At 43.8% G+C, this 18,610-nt stretch overlaps 1 protein-coding gene across 1 annotated transcript in view; it reads left to right on the plus strand.

The window, feature by feature from the left end:
- Nucleotides 1-18,610, plus strand: part of CPNE9 (copine family member 9) — a 69,618-nt gene that overhangs the window by 21,879 nt on the left and 29,129 nt on the right. Inside the window, exons 3-7 of the mRNA XM_058169300.1 lie at nt 6,358-6,404; nt 7,470-7,573; nt 7,763-7,802; nt 7,942-7,944; nt 10,887-10,963. Of these exons, the coding sequence (XP_058025283.1) occupies nt 6,358-6,404; nt 7,470-7,573; nt 7,763-7,802; nt 7,942-7,944; nt 10,887-10,963 (271 nt within the window). The remainder of the gene's footprint in view (nt 1-6,357; nt 6,405-7,469; nt 7,574-7,762; nt 7,803-7,941; nt 7,945-10,886; nt 10,964-18,610) is intronic.

An 18,610-nucleotide genomic window follows, 5' to 3' on the forward strand; every position in this document is an offset into this window, starting at 1 on the left:
TTTTTACATTTTACAGAAGGGCTCAATTGTGCTGTAAAACTCCCCAAAGCAAGAAAATGTGTGCAAGAAGCAATATAACTCATTTTACATTGAGTTTTTACATTGAGTTACATAAAATATTCATCAGTATTTTAATTTTCGGTTATTGGATTGCATTTTTTATTTGTGTAAAGACACACCTATTTATTATTCTTTTTTGTTATGGTGTAGGATGTTAAATATTAAGTGCAGCTTTGTACCTCCTTACCTGGAAATCATGGGACTTATTCTGAGTTCTGCATATCAGATAAGGATTTAAACAGTTACAGGCAAGGAAAAACAGTGTTAAGATTTTTTTTGCATACTGGCAATTGGTGGCATGAAAGCTTGAAAACATCTTTGTAATGAAACTTTTACAGTAGTTGTTATTTGACCAATATGGGGGAATATTTGGTAGTCTCTGAGCTTGACAATTGTCTTGCAGATGTTTCATTACCAAACTATGTAATATCATCCATACTGCAAAGGAATGTGGTTTGCTCTTATTTTTATATACTAGTGACTTGCTCGGTTAGTGTTGGTGATGGTCTTCCTTGATTAAGCTGTTCAAGGAACCAACAAGAACACTCCCACCAACACTGACAGGGCAAGTCAATACAATATAAAAACAAGAGCAAATCCCTCTCCTTTCTAGCACTGATGATGTTACCTAGTTTGGTAATGAAATGTCTGCAAAAAACCCACCAAGCTTTGAGAGTCCCAAGGACTCCACATTTCAACCCTGAACTACAAATATTGTCTTTATTAAGACCTGGTATTTATAGAGAGGGAATGCCCAGAGATGCAGCTTCCTAGATCCTGATGCCCAGGAATGCTGATTAAAGCTATCAGTGTAGTTGTCGTTCTGCCGGAATCTATGACAGACAAGTTTTAAAAGGTGAATTTAGGTCAGGGAAGTTTAATGCATTTGCTCTCTGTTAGAATCCTGAATAGTAATGCCAGAGGGGGGAGAATCTGAGATATCATAAATGAGTTGTGAAATGAAATGATGCCTGGGTACATATATTTTTTTTTGGAAAAGGCAAAACTATTGCTTTAGGGGAAATAGGTCTGAGAAATCCCTTTCAAGTAGAAATGTTATTTTTTCCAAGAATAATTGGTTTGATCTGCTGAAATACTGAGTTAAGTTACAAATTGCTTGACACTGCATAAGAAAGCATTGGATGAAATATTTAGTTTTGCTTTGATATGAATCACAATCGATGTACAAATCCAGCAGGATCAATTTTATATTGGATACAAAACTGCTGTAGAAAATTAGAACTTACACCCTCTCCCAGAAGAATGAAATATTTGGGGAAATATTAAAAAGGCAGAATATTGTATTTCCCTAAATTAGAAATGGGGAAACATGTATTTTTAGAGGCAGAAAGCAACCCCCACCTTTTCTTAATAGCCCATAGCAGATGTTAAGAGCCAAAGAGCTTCTTGAAAGAAGATAGCTCTATTCATAAGCAAATACCCTCAAACAAGAGCCAAAACAGGACAAAAGCCATTATGCCACAATATGACTTGCCCAACAGCCTTTCAGAGCAGTCCAAACTTCAACCAAACTTAGCTCAGACAAACACCGAGGATTTGCATTTCCTCTTTTGCCTATAGAGCCAGCTATGACCCCTACATAACCCCTACACTACCCCATAGGAATCTGACAATAGCCAATAGAACACATGTTCTTGCACAGGAATAGGAACCTCAAATACAAAGCTCAAAGAAGGTATAACCCACCCACCCCACTCTCAACTCCATTTTGTCAGCTGCATCAGAATTACAAACCCATGTGGTTCTGCTTCATCAATAAACCATCTTTCCAATCAGCCTCCATGTTTTCAGTGTCTTTGTCCCAGTTTGGAACTGAACCAGATGGATATTTCTTCCCACACTGCCTTCCAACTTCTTTATGATATATCCCAGGGCTCTCCAAACTTGGAAACTTTAAAACTTGTGGACTTCAACTCCCAGAATTTGATGCTGGCAGAGGAATTCTGGAAGTTGAAGTCCACACGTCTTAAAGTTGCCAAGTTTGGAGACCCCTGATATCAGGGGTGAAATGCTCCCGGTTCGGACCGGATCACCTGATCCGGTAGCGATGGCGGCGAGTGGTTCAGAGAACCAGTAGCAAAAATCCCTGCCTCCCCCCATGCCCAGTTGAGCCGCGCGATCATCAGAAGTGTTTTTTTTTAAACTTTTAAAAGCATTTTTTCTTTGCCAAAAAAATGCTTTTAAATTTTTTTAAAACAGCCTCTGATGATCATGCGGCTCAGCTGGGATCGTCAGAGGCTTTTAAAAGCATTTTTTTACAACCTCTTCGGCCAAAGAGGTTGTAGAAAAAATTATTTTAAAAGGCTCCTCTGATGATCCCAGCTGAGCTGCCTGATCATTAGAGGCTTTTTTTTTCTTTTAAAGGCAAAAAAAATGCTTTTAAAAGAAAAGAAAAGCCTCTGACGATCAGGCAACTCGGCCAAAGAGGTTGTAGAAAAAATGCTTTTAAAAGTAAAAAAAAAAAAAGTTGGCCATGCCCACCCAGTCCCATTACCCCCCCCACCAAGCCACGCCACAGAACCAGTAGTAACAAATTTTACATTTCACCCCTGCCTGATATATGTCAACAGAGACATAATTGCAGAATTTCAGACTTCTCCTTATGTATTTAGTCTCCTTAAGTCTTAGTCTGGATGCTTGTGCTGTGGCCTTTTTAAAAAATTACTTTGGCATGTTTATTTATAGTTCATACTCAGATACAATGATAAACCATTTTAAACCATGGCAAAACTCCTCTAGAGGGGAAGTGAATTTGCGATGTAATCTATAAATTATGAAGCTGCAAGTGGTTTGGCACAATGATACTGGAGTATGCAGAGCTACTGGAAGTTGAGTAGAAAATAAAAATTAATATATTATATTATTTATATTTATATGTCACGCATCTTACCATTACAGCAACTCTGGGTGGCTTACAGCACAATACAGGTAGTCCTCAACTTACGACCGCAATTGAGCCCAACATTTCTGTTGTTAAGTGAGACATTTGTTAAGTGAGTTTTCCCCATTTTTCGATCTTTCATGCCACGGTTGTTAAGTGAATCACTGCAGTTGATAAGTTAGTAACCCGGTTGTTAAATGAGCCTGATTTCCCCATTGACTTTGCTTGGGGGAAGTCACAAAAGGTGATCCCATGACCTTAGGGCACAGCAATGATCATAAGTAAGAACCAGTTGATGAGCATTTGAATTTTGATCACGTGATCATGGGGAGGCTTCAAAGGTCGTAACTGTGAAAAACAGTCATAAGTTCCATTTTCCAGTGCCGTTGTAACTTTGAACAGTCACTGAACAAACTGTTGTAAGTCGAGGACTACCTGTAGAAAAAGAATACAAAACAATTAAGAAAAATTAAAGACTAAGAGCTAGAGCAGAGGTCTCCAACCTTGGTCCCTTTAAGACTTGTGGACTTCAACTCCCAGAGCTGAAGCAAAGCTCCCAGAGCTTTGCTGGCTGAGGGACTCTGGGAGTTGAAGTCCACAAGTCTTAAAGGGACCAAGGTTGGAGACCCCTGAGCTAGAGGACAGGTGGCATGGGGGCGGAAATCGTCTTTCTTACCCTGTCAGCCACCATCAGCATAGAGGTCTGTATCCAGCCTCCAAGCCAGCCTGCAGAGTCACATTTTCAGGGTCTTCTGGAAAGCCAGGACTGTGGGGGCCAACCCGGGGTGAAATGCTCCCAGTTCAGACCGGATCACCCGATCTGGTAGCGATGGTGGTGGGTGGTTCGGAGAACCGGTAGCAAAAATCCCTGGCCCCACCCCAGCCCATGCCTAGCTGAGCCGAGCGATCATCAGAGGTTTTTTGTTTTTTGTTTTACTTTTAAAAGCATTTTTTCTTCGGCCGAAAAAATGCTTTTAAAAGTTAAGAAAAAGCCTCTGATGATCACGCGGCTCAGCTGGGATAGTCAGAACCTTTTAAAAGCATTTTTTCTATAACCTCTTCGGCCGAAAAGGCTGTAAAAAATGCTTTTAAAAGGTTCTGGCGATCAGGCAACTCATCTGGGATCGTCAGAACCCTTTCAAAGCATCTTTTTCTATAACCTCTTCGGCTGAAGAGGCTATAAAAAAATGCTTTTAAAAGGCTTCTCTGGTGATCCCAGCTGAGTTGCCTGATCATCAGTGTCTTTTAAAAACATTTTTCTACAACCTCTTCTGCCAAAAATGCTTTTAAAAGTTAAAAAAAAAAGTTGGCCACGCCCACCCCACCAAGCCATGCTCACAGAACCGGTAGTAACAAATTTCATCGCTGGGCCAACCTCACCTCCAGCCAGAGAGTACTGCAAAGGGAAGGGGCCACATCAGAAAAAGCTCATCTCCCAGACTCTGCTAGCTAAAAAATTTTGGCAGACGAGATCCAAAGCAGGCCCTCTTCTGCTGGAACAAATGGGACAGGCCAGTCTCATCGGGATGAAAAAGCTCCTCAGATTATTAGTATTATTATAGTTCTTTGCACAGTCAGCCAGATGTTCAGACTGGATTTGGCATTTTTCTCTACCTATCGAGTCCTTTCCGAAGACCAGAGGTAGGCAGATGTGGATGTTTGATAGCGTTAAAGGTATCGTCACAGGATGTAAGCTGTACCAAATAAAGCTGCCTTTTGCAATTGACTGATGATAAATTTGTCAATGCCGATGGACAAATTCAAGTGGTGCTCCAGTTGTTTTGGGATTGCCCCAGTGGTGGGATTCAAATTTTTTTACTCCCGGTTCTGTGGGCGTGGCGTGGCTTGGTGGGCGTGGCAGGAGAAGGATACTGTAAAATCTCCATTCCCACCCCACTCCAGGGGAAGGAAGCTGTAAAATCTCCATTCCCTTCCCACTCCAGGGGAAGATTACTGCAAAATCCCCATTTCCTCCCGATCAGCTGGGACTCGGGAGGCAGAGAATAGATGGGAGTCAGAGGTATTTACCAGTTCTCCGAACTACTCAAAATTTCCACTACCCGTTCTCCAGAACTGGTCAGAACCTGGCCTAGGCGCCTATTATATTTGCTTCTTTTTGCCATAGTTGTTCTGTTTCTGTTGTTGTTGTTGTTGTTGTTGTTATTCCTGCAGGACAGCTCCTTCAACCAGCATAATAGGATCTGTCTGATAACAGCAATTGGGGGAGAAAACTTTTGGTGGTCCCCCACTACTAAGAGATTATAGAATTAAGGCTAGAGGATGCCTCTCCATTACAACCTCTTGTTATAAAATACTTTTATCACCAGAAATCAGACTTGCTCCAACCTTTTTGGTCCTTCAGAAGCGAGCTAAACCCAAGCTATTCCAGTAGTTCTATTAAATGCTTAAGATAACACGGTAGAACGGTTTATGTGCTCTCGTTTTTAAGATAATTTTAAACATCTGTTAGATGATTATAACCAATTCTATAATTATAGGATAATTATTTCTATTGCACTTTTTTATTATGGATGTTTCCCCTTGTAAATAGCTGAGAGTCATAAGATTGTGGCAGTGGATATATCTAATAAGTAAAATAAATCTCACTCGTGCTAGCCAATCAGTGCCATGTACTTTGGGAACATTTAACACTACTTATTACTGAATTAAATCATTGGTTTTTGGCGCAATATTATCTAGGCTGACTGGCAGCAGCTCATTTGCTTTTAAAAATAGGTTTCTCCAGCCTTAGAAATGTTTCACATTCAGCCTCAAATCTTTTCATGCTGTTTATTACTGAATAGCACCCTTTTCCCATCTATATGATGCAAACTTTACAGAGATCTTGACTCAGAAAGGAAAACATTATGTGTGAGCTTAATTAACATTTAACACTGGAGAGAAACAACACATGTTTCGACTACGACAAAAGAAAAAGAAAAAACACAGACCGGATGGTGGTTCACAGCAAGAATTTACCAGTTCTCCGAACTACTCAAAATTTCCACTACCCGTTCTCCAGAACTGGTCAGAACCTGGCCTAGGCGTCTATTATATTTGCTTCTTTTTGCCATAGTTGTTCTATTTCTGTTGTTGTTGTTGTTGTTGTTGTTATTCCTGCAGGACAGCTCCGAGAAAAAGAATTTAAACTTCCTTTTTCCCTCCTTTCCCCACTCCAAATTCTCTCCTCCAAAACAGCATTTTTATTAGAAATAGCAGCCTGTATCAGCGAAGGGGGGGATATTGAGACACCCAAAAAGTGCATTGTGAGTGTGATATGAAAGGAATGGGTTCATTTGCATGTGTAAAACTAAAAACATGTAGCAACAGGGACCACGTCAAGGAGGGCTTGAAGCATATGCAACTTCCACTGAATGTTTTCCTTGTTCTTACAGTGGTGATCGTTTACATCCAAGAAACTACAGACAAGGAATGGCGAGAGGTGAGATGTTACATTCCCCTCCCCATCTAACACGGATGCATGTGTTTTATCCGGCTGTGGTCGGCCAAATCTTTCTGGCATATCTTATTGATAGACTTCCTGAGTTCTGATTGGGTGGATCCTTGCCAGGACCTCTTTGTCCAGGGCCTCTCTATGGTCTACTAATCTGCCTTCCAACTGCCCCCCCCCACTCCCCTAGCAATTCTAGCCCATTGCCCACAATATTTAGGGGGTTCTAGGGTTAAAACCTGGAGATCTGGTTTCATTATTATAAAAGAAAAACAGTCAGTGTCAGAACATTTTCCATACTATCAGTCACTGCAATCTAAACGAGCAAGTCAAGAACGAAATGTAAGGTGTCTACTGTCCGAAGCTGGGTGGGAAAATATAGCTCATAAACACAACAGCCCAAAGCCCTTCGACGGAAGTGCTGATTTTAAATTGTCGACTGAAGTGGGAGATGAGACCAACGTGCCTTCTTTGCCACCGAGCAGATAATTCCTTTCTTTTTTTTTTTTTACAGCTTTTGCCTAGCAGATAATTTCTTTGGCTCCTAACAGATAAATACCTTCCCTGCTACAAGAGCAGCTATCACTTCTGCAAATCATAGCCTTGCTCTCTGTGGGCCACGTGGCCACGGTTTCATCCAAAGCCTTATCATCCCGGTCTGTGTTATACAGAGCCTTCCAGGACATATGTCCTTTCCCTCTCTCTCTTCTCTGGTGATTAATGTTTTGGGACCTTAATCCTTGGATTAGGAGGATGGGGGAGGAAACCGGTCAACTTTCATGCAACCAGAAATGAGAAATGGTCCCTTGCATGAGGCAAAGGAAGCCAACCGAATCCTATTTGAGCAAAGGAGATGGGGTAGGATGCTCCACTGGAGCTGAAGAGGATGGGCAAGTTGAAGGCCAGCATCTAGCCATCCCTCTCCTTTTTCCCAACCTCTTCTGACTGTGGCAGCCGGTTGTCTAACTATGGGGTTTACCTAGCCTGCAAATGGGGGGATATGAATAAGGAGCTGTTTCCTTATTAACCGCCTGCCTTTGCCTTTCTGCTCCCCAGTTTGGCCGCACAGAGGTGATTGATAACACACTGAACCCTGACTTTGTTCGCAAGTTTGTACTTGACTATTATTTTGAGGAAAAGCAGAACCTGCGTTTCGATGTGTGAGTTGCTTCTGCTCTTTTCTCCTTCTTCCCGTACCCCACCTTCCTTGTTTTTTTTTTATTTATTTATTTCCTTGGCTTATCTCCTGTACAGATACTAGACCTTGTTGCTCCTGTCTCTGGCAGCAGCTAAATTTTGGGAAGCACCAAATGGCCAAAGGATAATGCATTTTCCTTATGTTTTTCCAGTTACAATGTGGATTCCAAGACGTGCAACCTGCCCAAGAGTGTGAGTATCATGGTTGCTTGCCCTACACTTCAAACTGGACATTCATGGGGGAATTTCCAGTACTGTAAATCCATGTGGGGTTTTTCTTTTTTCAGTTGGGATCTATGTTAACTGATTACCGTAGCGGAAATTAGGGCAGAAAGTCAACAGTAGTCAAAAGTAGGAAGAAAAGAATTATCTTTTTAAAACTTATTCCTTAAAGAGACAACTGGCGTGTGTTTCTAGAACAGTGATTGCAAATCTATCACACACACACACACACACACACACACACACACATTTTCTAACTTGCCAGTTGTCAGGCACCAAGCAACCAGTTCCGGACATGAAAGGTACAAGTTTACTTTATTGTGCTCCATCCAGTGATGAAATCCAAATTTTTTTACTACCTGTTCTGTGGGCGTGGCTTGGTAGGCGTGGCAGGGGAAGGATATTGCAAAATCCCCATTCCCACCCCACTCCTGGGGGAATGATATTGTAAAATCTCCATTCCTACCCCACTCGGGGGCCAGCCAGAGGTGGTATTTGCTGGTTCTCCAAACTACTCAAAGTTTCCACTACGACAGGTTCTCCAGAACCTGTCAGAACCTGCTGGATTTCACCCCTGGCTCCACCTATAGTACAAGAATCTCTCCAGACTGCTTGCCTTCCCTTGGGAAGAAACAAATAAGGTTCTGTGTAACTTAAGGGTGCTCAGCCATAAATCTCTTGAGGCTGCGCGAAGACTCAAGGCTAGTTCCCTGCTTGACCTTCTCACCTAGCTGGCTGTTTCCCAACCCCAACAAAGTTCAGCCATTTTGATGTCAAATTTCAACAATGTAAGTTCTGATCTGCCTTTTTAAAAAAAAAATATAACGAGTTGGATGTGGTTTTAAGAATAAACATGCAGTTCTTCATCCATGGGATACACATGGAGCAGTTCTTCATCCATATCCCTTCTGCTCCCATGGCCACCCTTAATGTTTCCAAACGAACAACTGTTCCATCAGTTTTTGGCCATGCCCTTTCGGGTAATGGTGAACCCCTTCTGACACTTCTCCAGAAGATTCAGTACCTGCAGTGGTAGGAGCCAGGACAAAGAAATACAAAGAATACATGGAGAAGAACCAGACCAATGGTTTCAGTTAAATTCATTTTTGAATTTGTATTTTTAATCTCATAACTAAGCAAACATGAGAACATTAACCCAACGCTTGGGAGTTGCAAATTAAAGGGCCCGGATGTCCATAGTATATTTCAGCTTCTCTTCCTAAACTTCATCCTTTTCTGGTTACCTCTTATGATTATCTCCACTGACAGTTTTTTAAAGCCACTTTTGTCATGACCTTCAAATCTTGCGATGTTCTCCTTTTGCTAAGAAAATTAGTACCCCTTAGTGTCAGGGGTGTCAAACTCAAGGCCTGCTGGCCAAATCCGCCCTGATGCTTAAATTTGGCCCATGGGACTGCCCTGGAAACCTGGAAGGACTGGCCTTGTGTGGCCTCTGCCAGCAAAAATTGAGGCTATGTTTTCGCTGGCAGAGGGTTGCAGGAGGCCGTCCCAGCCCAAAACGGAGATTGGGAGCCCGTTTTCACTGGCAGAGCGGTTGGGCCACCACTGGCACCCCCGACAAGAGTGATGTCAAGCTGGCCACACCCACCCTGGCCATGCCACTGCCTCCCCCCAGCTCAGACACAACCCTGATGCAGCCCTCAATGAAATTGAGTTTAACACCCCTGAGCTATAGTTTCACTAAGGCAAACTGAATTCATTCATTCATTCATTCATTCATTCCAAGCTATAACCTAACTAAAGTGAATGGAATGAATGACTGAATCACACATTTTTCCTCCTCTTGACCCCTTGCCTCTCCATCTCCTCTGTTGTTTCCCTTTAGACGAGGGGTCTCCAACCCTAACAACTTTAAGACTTCTGGACTTCAACTCCCAGAATTCCTCAGCCAGCTTTCCTCAGCCAGTTGTCTTGTGGAATTCTGGGAGTTGAAGTCCACAAGTCTTAAAGTTGCCAAGGTTGGAGACCCCTGCAGACCAAAGTCCCTGGGGAAGGCACCTCTTCCTTTGTGCATTCTCACATATCTAGATAAATAATAAACACCACTGATGGATCTCTGCTCTGCTGTAGGACATGACATTATACTGTGATCTGTATATAAACCAGAAGAGAGCTTTCTCAGCTGAGGTGGGCTGAGAAGCCACTAACCCCACTGTCCTTTTTTTTACATGCTGCTTTATCCAACCTGACCTATAGAAGGTAAGTGGTGTGTAGCCCTCTAGGGATCCCGTGGCACTATCTGGTTGGACTAGACCTGACTGGAGAGCAAAGGGGAGAAGACTAAACCACTCTAAGGAATGGGGGAAGAGATGTCTGTTCAAAGGTTAGGTTTTCACAGCCCATTTAGCCAGGTTAAACCCTGGTGGATGCATTTCTAAAACATGATAGGATTGATCCATATTGAACCATGGTTCAGATCTTCATGTGACTTAATGTGCTGCACTAACCCAGGAACGTGGGAGACTTGCATATGTAGTCTGAGTTCGGGCAAATAGTACCTGAAGACATTCCAAGCAAGCCCCATTGAAACTGAACCATGCAGAGCATTTGGCTTCTTAAATATTGGATGACCTCCTCCCTGCTGTCTTGGAGGTCTACTCAGTTTAGGGAGGTAAGGCCACATCTTCAGCTAATGCTGTCTCTGCTCATCCTGAAGCTTTTGGAGAACCTAGGCCCTGCCCAGGACAATCACATTGCAGTCAATGCAGCACACTGGAGATATCACCATCCCGAACTGAACAATGGATGATCAAATCTTTGACTTGCTGGGAAGCTGCCCTTGCCTTGCCTTGCCTTGCCTTGCCTTTTCCTTTTCCTTTTCCTTTTCCTTTTCCTTTTCCTTTTCCTTTTCCTTCCCTTTCCTCTCCTCTCCTCTCCTCTCCTCTCCTCTCCCTTCCCTTCCCTTCCCTTCCCTTCCTTTCCTTTCCTTTCCTCTCCTCTCCTCTCCCCTCCCCTCCCTTCCCCTCCCCTCTCTTCCTGCTAGGTCATGTCTCAGGATTCACCTTTCCTTCTTTCTCTTGGTCTCATCCACAGGACTTCTTAGGCCAGGCCTTTGTGGCCTTGGGGGAGATCATCGGCTCCCAAAGAGGTCGCCTGGAACGGAACCTTACGTAAGTCATGGTCAGGGGGTATCTGGCAAGGTTTTTGGGGGAACCTGGATGATGGTGATCTGGAGGCATCTCTGTTCTAATGCTGTGAATGCATTATGGCCAGAAGGTTAAAATCAAAATTATGAGTTTGGGAAGAAGAGCTTTGGAGGACCAAGCTCACAAGGCCATTGTTTCTCTGTCTCACAAACTATCACCAAATTTTTGTTCTGACACTTTGACAAATCAGCCATCAACGGACACATAGCCTTAAACAACATCTACATATTGTGCAAAAGAGATAACCAGTAAGCCAAAAAGGCAGCAAAAAAACCCAAACATCTCCCCGTCAGCAATCAATACCCAGATGAGCATAGATTAACACCAAGACTAACATCATAATCAAGAAGCGACCAATGCCCCAATCAAAGACCTGCCAAACAAGCCAACACTAAACAGGTCAACCAAAAAACCAACAAGACCTCTCTCACTAACACTGATAGGGTATGCCTCTAGAACAGGGGTCTCCAACCTTGGCAACTTTAAGCCTGGCGGACTTCAACTCCCAGAACCCCCCAGCCAGCAAAGCTGGCTGGGGGGTTCTGGGAGTTGAAGTCCGCCAGGCTTAAAGTTGCCAAGGTTGGAGACCCCTGCTCTAGAACAGGGCTATCAAACTCCCAGCCCGTGGCTGGATGCCTCATGTGCTGGCCACGCCCACGCCTGGTTTAGCGAAGGGGGAAAAAGTCCCGAAATGTCATGTGATGACGACATGACACCCCCTACTCTAGTATATCAATTGAGAGCAAGCCCCACTCCCTCCTAGCACTGATGATGTTCCCTTGTTTGAATAATGAAACGTCTTCAACGGAAAACAACCAATCTCAGTGAGCAGCACCCAGAACCCCTATTTGGCACTGAGTGGGAGGTTGGCCTGGATGGCCTCTCAAGGACATTCCAACTCTATGATTCTATTGATTCATCTGGCTCAGTGTGTGAAGGCACTCTCCTTCATACAGCCGTTTCCTTCTATGCCAGGGGTCTCCAACCTTGGTCCCTTTATGACTTGTGGACTTCAACACCCAGAGTTCCTCAGCCAGCTTGGCTGAGGGACTCTGGGAGTTGAAGTCCACAAGTCTTAAAGGGACCAAGGTTGGAGACCCCTGTTCTATGCAATCCCTTTGTAGGAGCAACTTTGATTTTCTATTTCACCTTGGAAACTAGAGCAGCAACTGGTGATATTGTCACCATAACAGCTTTCAATCATGGCGCTTCCACTGAGCAAGAGGTTGAGCTAGATGGCTGTTGTCCTTCCCAATTGTGATTCTATAATTCAGAGTACTACAGGTAATCCTCATCTTAGGACCAGTTGAAGTTATGATGGACTCCAAAAATGATACTTATGACACAGATTCAGATTCAAAGTTCTGATGGCTGGGCCTTCTCTCAATGTGGCCCATATTGTGGCCATTTGAAGTGGCCCGTGGTCACATGACTGCGACTTACAATGTTGTTGTTGTTTTTTGCTGGGAACTGGAGTTTATTTCCAGTTTCTAGCAAAAAAAAAAAAAACATCCATTGGGGACAATGGGTTCACTTAATGACCTCCATGAAAAAGTTGTAAAATCAAGTCCGTCATCTGCTGACCTGCTTAATGAATTGCACGATTTACAACAATAATCCCAGGCTCGTTTATGGTCATAAATCGAGGACGACCTGAAGTGGGATTTGAACAGTTTGTATGTCTTTTTGTCTCAGATGTTTTAATACAGTTAAGCAGCCTTTATTCTCCAACAGAACAGAAGGAGGGAGAGAGAGAGAAAAAAAAGAAAGAAAGAGAAAGGAAGGAAGGAGGGAGGGAGGGAAGAAAAGAAAGGAAAAAGAAAGGAAGGAAGGAAGGAAGGAAGGAAGGAAGGAAGGAAGGAAGGAAGGAAGGAAGGAAGGAAGGAAGGAAGGAAAGAAGAAAGATGGATGAAGCAGTGTCTTCATTCTTCCAGGATGTTGAAATTCTGCCTGAAAATTCTGGGGTTTGGCTAAGATTCCTTGGAGCCCCTACGGATTTGGAAACCACCCCCCCAGGTTGTAGAAATCAGAAACAGACAATTTCAAGTTCCAAAAAGGTCAATGGCTTCACTCTTCTTTGTTCCATTCAGGTTACAGCAAAGATCTGAGGACCTCAGGAAGAGAAACACTTTAAAAACAACAGCCATGTAATTGCTTAATCAGTTCAGCTCTTCTGATTAAAATATCTCATTAGTTGGCAGCCTGAATAAAAAGGAACTCAGCTCTCTGGTGTGGGAGGGCAGCCAAGTGGGGGGGAGGAGGAGGGACTTTTTTTTATTTATTTAATTTTGTCACAACAGTATACATAAACATTGTCATAGTAAAAAAAGAAAATATATCATGAAATATATATATATATATATATATATATATATATATATATATATATATATATATATATATATATATATTTGTTTTCTGAGGTTTTCGCGGGTGTTTGTATGTAGGTCTTTGGTTATTCGGGTTTTCTCCCGTGTAAAATTGGAAGTGTCTTGGCGACGTTTCGACGAAGTCTCATTTGTCATCTTCAGGCTTCAGCTTCGTGCTTCAGAAGGAAGCCAGTGCAGGCTACGGAGCAGTGGTGTTACGTGGGAGCCACGAGCGGCTCCCATTACCACTCGCGCAGCCGCATTCTGGACTAACTGTAGCCTCCGGGTGCACCTCAAGGGCAGCCCCATGTAGAGAGCATTGCAGTAATCCAACCTAGATGTAACCAGAGCATGAGTGACCGTGCATAAGGCATCCCGGTCAAGGAAGGGACGCAACTGGCGGACCAAGCGAACTTGGTAAAAGGCCCTCCTGGAGACGGCTGCCAGATGTTCATCAAAGGACAGCCGTCCATCCAGGAGGACGCCCAAGTTGCGAACCACCTCCTTTGGGGCCACTAACTCGCCCCCAACAGTCAGCTGCGGATGCAGCTGACTGTACCGGGGTGCCGGCATCCACAGCCACTCCGTCTTGGAGGGATTGAGCTTGAGTCTGTTTCTCCCCATCCAGACCCGTACAGCTTCCAGGCACCGGGACAGCACTTCGACCGCTTCGTTGGGGTGGTCCAGGGTGGAAAGGTACAGCTGAGTATCGTCAGCGTACAGATGATAACTCACCCCGAAACCACTGATGACCTCACCCAGCGGCTTCATATAGATGTTGAACAGGGTAGGCGAGAGAATCGACCCCTGAGGCACCCCACAAGTGAGGCGCCTCGAGGACGACCTCTGCCCCCCTGTCAACACCGTCTGCGACCGGTCAGAGAGATAGGAGGAGAACCACCGATAAATGGTGCCCCCCACTCCCAATCCCTCCAACCGGCGCAGCAGGATACCAGGGTCGATGGTATCAAAAGCCGCTGAGAGGTCTAATAGGACCAAGGCAGAGGAGCAACCCCTGTCCCTGCCCCTCCAGAGGTCATCCACCAACGCGACCAAAGCCGTCTCCGTGCTATAACCGGGTCGGAAGCCGGACTGGAACAGGTCTAGATAGACAGTTTCCTCCAGGTGCTGGGGGAGCTGCCATGCAACCACACTCTCTACAACCTTCGCCACAAAGCGAAGGTTGGAGACTGGACGATAATTTCCCAAAATAGCTGGGTCCAGGGAAGGCTTCTTGAGGAGGGGTCTCACCACCGCCTCTTTCAAGGCGGCGGGGAAAACCCCTTCCAACAAAGAAGCATTTATAATCCCCTGGAGCCAGCCTCTTGTCACTTCCTGAGCAGCCAGCACTAACCAGGAAGGACACGGGTCCAGTAAACATGTAGTTGCATGCAACCTCCCCAGCAACCTGTCCACGTCCTCGAGAGCCACAGAATTAAACTCATCCCAAATAACATCAGCAAGACGTGACATCAGCAGTCCTTCAGCTTTGGGGGGGAAAGACTTGTAGGAACTTCTGGGGTTTTCCACCTGGCAGCAAGGACAAAGCTGGAGGTAGGGGTAGACTGCTGGGGGTTCGCAGGGGTTCGGGAGAACCGCTTCCTAAGATTCTGTGCAGTTCAGAGGACCCCCAAATCCCATTCCTTTTTTTATTATTATTATTTGAAAAGTTTTACCAAAAAAAAAAATTCTCCCCCCCTCCCCCCTCCCTCCCCACTCCCTCAAAAAAACCCCTCCCCCCCAGACTTCCCGGAACAAACACAAGGTATAGTTCAAAAACCTAACATTCATACATTAAATTTTTAAAGTCTAACACAATTTTAATCCTTCTCTTTCGCATATCCTGACTTCCTCCTTTAAAATCAAAAATTACGTCCTTCATTCAAAGGCAGTCTGATATCTCTTAGTCTGATATCTATTTTGAATATAGTCAATCCATTTCTTCCATTCGTTTAAATATTTTTCTCGAGTATTATCTTTCAAAAAGGCTGAGATTTTGGCCATCTCCGCCAAATTAGAAACTTTCAATATCCATTCTTCTATCATAGGTAGTTCTTTTTTCTTCCAGTACTGTCCAATCAGTAATCTTGCTGCTGTTATCAAGTTCAGTATCAATTTAGTATCAGTTACTGTATAATCCATCGTAATCCCTAAAAGGAAAAATTGCAGTTGAAACTTAATCTTCTTCTTCAAAACACCCCAAATCCCATTCCTGGCTGGCCCTTCCCACCCGCCCCTCCCAGGAGTCCCCAAGCAGCCTGTTTTGGATGCAGGTAAGTGTAGGGCACGCAAGGAGGCTTGGGGAGGGCGAAAAACAGGGCTACCAGAAGTTCAGGAAGGCGGGAAAGGGGCTGGGGAGACTGTTTTTGCCCCCCTGAGGCTCGAGGAAAGCCTCCGGAGCCTGGGGAGGGCAAAAACGCCTCCCCCCACAGTGGTGCAGGAGGCCGACTAGGCCACCCCCACTACGGCCACCCAGCAACCGGGCAGAGAACCCCTTGCTAAAATTTTTGAAGCCCACCCCTGGGGACCTGCTTCTCCATCAGAGACTAATTCCTTCTGACAAAGTATGCTGCTGCCCCCTTAAAATGGTTGTGATACACCGCAGTCGCCTTGTGTGGTGGAATGTAGTCTGGATTCCCAGGAGGGCAAAGAGGCAGCAGAGCTTGAAAAATTTGGTTGGCAGGGAGAGGGTTGAAACTAGCAGTTCCTATGTCAGGGTTCCAAGTAATACACCCATAGCAAGCAGAACTCTGAGGTAAACAATTTCCTCAAAGAAGAAGTTTATTGGATATATCATATTGGCACAAGCTGGTGAAAACCGACTCTAAAGATTCCGGCGGTTTTCATCCAATTAAAAGTAAAAGTTTTCCCCCTTTTCCCAAGCAATCTGTCACATGGTCCAATCAAGGTGCTGTCCGGTCGCTTGGAAACTTCACTCCTCCTGTGCTCAGCCACCTATGGGAATGTCCTTGGTTGATAGGGGAAACTATTTTGTTTTGGCTACAAAACCACAGCTTTCTCTATTTCCTCTCCCCCCACCCACCCATCCCTCAGCACCATTGTGGCAGCATTGAAGCCTCCAAGATGGCTTCGGTCAGGCTGGCTTCAGAGTTGACATCCCAGAATGTAGCTATAGCTCTGCACACAGTTGCTTTAGTCTGGCAAGTTTCTGTCTGTCGGTGAAGAACAATCAAAGCAACTCTGTGGTCTCTTCCCAAAATCCCCAAAGCTTTAACCAAAAACTATCTACTATTGACCTCACCCCATTCCTAAAAGGTCTGTAAGGGGTGTGCATAAGAGCACCAACGTGCCTACCGTTCCTGTTCTAATGTTCCCCTTGATCGTATCCAACCCGTATAATTATTTTATGCTTATACTTATATATATGCTTATATGTCGTATAGTTATTTTCATGCTTATGCTTATATATACCGTTGTGACAAATAAAATAAATAAATAAAATAAATAAAATAAACTCCACCTGGCGTTCTTGGGACCTGACATCTTGCTACCGTGGGAATTAGGAAACAGACCCACCCACCCCCGATTGCTCCTTCACTCTGATCTCCAACTGAGGGGAATCTATTCCTATGCTGTTTAGTTGGCATTTATGCTTTCTGACTGAAGGAAGCTATTCAGGGTAACCATCCGTGCCAGGAAAATAAGAATCACATCACTGTAATATAATGGGTGGGGAGGGGAGTACAATTCCCTTCAATATTATTATCCCACCCGATGGCCTCTTGCAGTTCAGGTATTTAATTTTTGTTTATTGCTCATCTTCTCCGCTCGGCTAACTTTGGATTCAGGGTCCAGTAATTTCTAATAGGCACGCTATAAAGCAAGGGAGCTGCTATATGGCTGTTATGATTATTAGCACATCATTCTAACAAGAAAAATGGGGAATATAAAAGACGATGGTGGTGTTGATGATGGATAACCACAAGCTTGTCTTCCTTCTCTTCAGCTTCACACAGAGAAGGAAGCCTACTGGAGGCTTCACTTAACTGCTTTGTTTCATCTTCCAATCAAAAGTGATAGGAAGTCTGTTGTTTGCCACCCAATCTAGGCAGCAGAGTTTTAGGGTTCTGTGGAGGCTGCAGAAAAGGGGCTGAAGGTTACCCATCCCTCTTACAAAGCAATGCCTGCAATACAGAAGCCACACATTGGGTTTTCTCCGTCATTACTGTTTATCTTGCTTTTAACCATTTCCAAGCTTTGTTTATGTGTATTACTAACTGTTAATCTATTTCTGTATCTAACATCCATCTGTCTGTCTATCTTTCATCTATCTATATATATCATCTATCACCTGTCTATCTCTGTCTATCTCTCATCTATATCTTGTCTATCTAGCTATCTCTATCATCTGTCTATCTCTGTCTGTCTGTCTGTCTGTCTATCTATCTATCTATCTATCTATCTATCTATCTATCTATCTATCTATCTATCATTTATGTCTATGCCTACCTGTCTGTTTAGCTAGCAAGCTAGCTAGCTCGATCTATCTATTTCTATCTCTGTCTCTATCATCTATCTGTCTATCTATATCTATACCTGGCTATCTGCCTGCCTGCCTATCTATCTATCTATCATCTGTCTATCTATCTATTTACCTATCATATGTCTATGTCTGTTTATGTCTGTCTGTTTAGCTAGCTAGCTCTATCTAGCTCTAGCTCTGTCTCTATCTATCATTCTGTCTATTTATATCTATATCTGCCTGCCTGCCTGCCTGCCTATCTATCTATCTATCTATCTATCTATCTATCTATCTATCTATCTATCTATCTATCTATCTATCTGTCTGTCTGTCTGTCTGTCTATCTATGTCTATGTCTATGTCTATCTGTCTGTTTAGCTAGCTAGCTAGCTCTATTTCTGTCTCTATCATCTATCTGTCTAGCTATAGCTATATTTCCCTGCTTATCTATCTATCTATCTATCTATCTATCTATCTATCTATCTATCTATCTATCTATCTATCTATCTATCTATCATCTATCTATCTATCTCTGACTATCTGTCTGTCTATCATTCCAGGTAGCTAGCTAGCTATGGTATCTTGCTATCTATCTCACTGTGTTCTCTGCCTTGGGTGCCACCAGAAAGGAGGGTTTCAGCTCCCATAATCCTCTGCCTGCACAGCACATGAAATGATTGGGAGCTGAAGCTCAACACATATGAGAGGTTCAGGTTTGGGGACGTTGCTTTACTACGAAACCCTAACTGGTCCCTGTGC

The sequence above is a fragment of the Ahaetulla prasina genome, chromosome 2, assembly GCF_028640845.1.
Source record: "Ahaetulla prasina isolate Xishuangbanna chromosome 2, ASM2864084v1, whole genome shotgun sequence".
Taxonomy (NCBI): domain Eukaryota; kingdom Metazoa; phylum Chordata; class Lepidosauria; order Squamata; family Colubridae; genus Ahaetulla; species Ahaetulla prasina.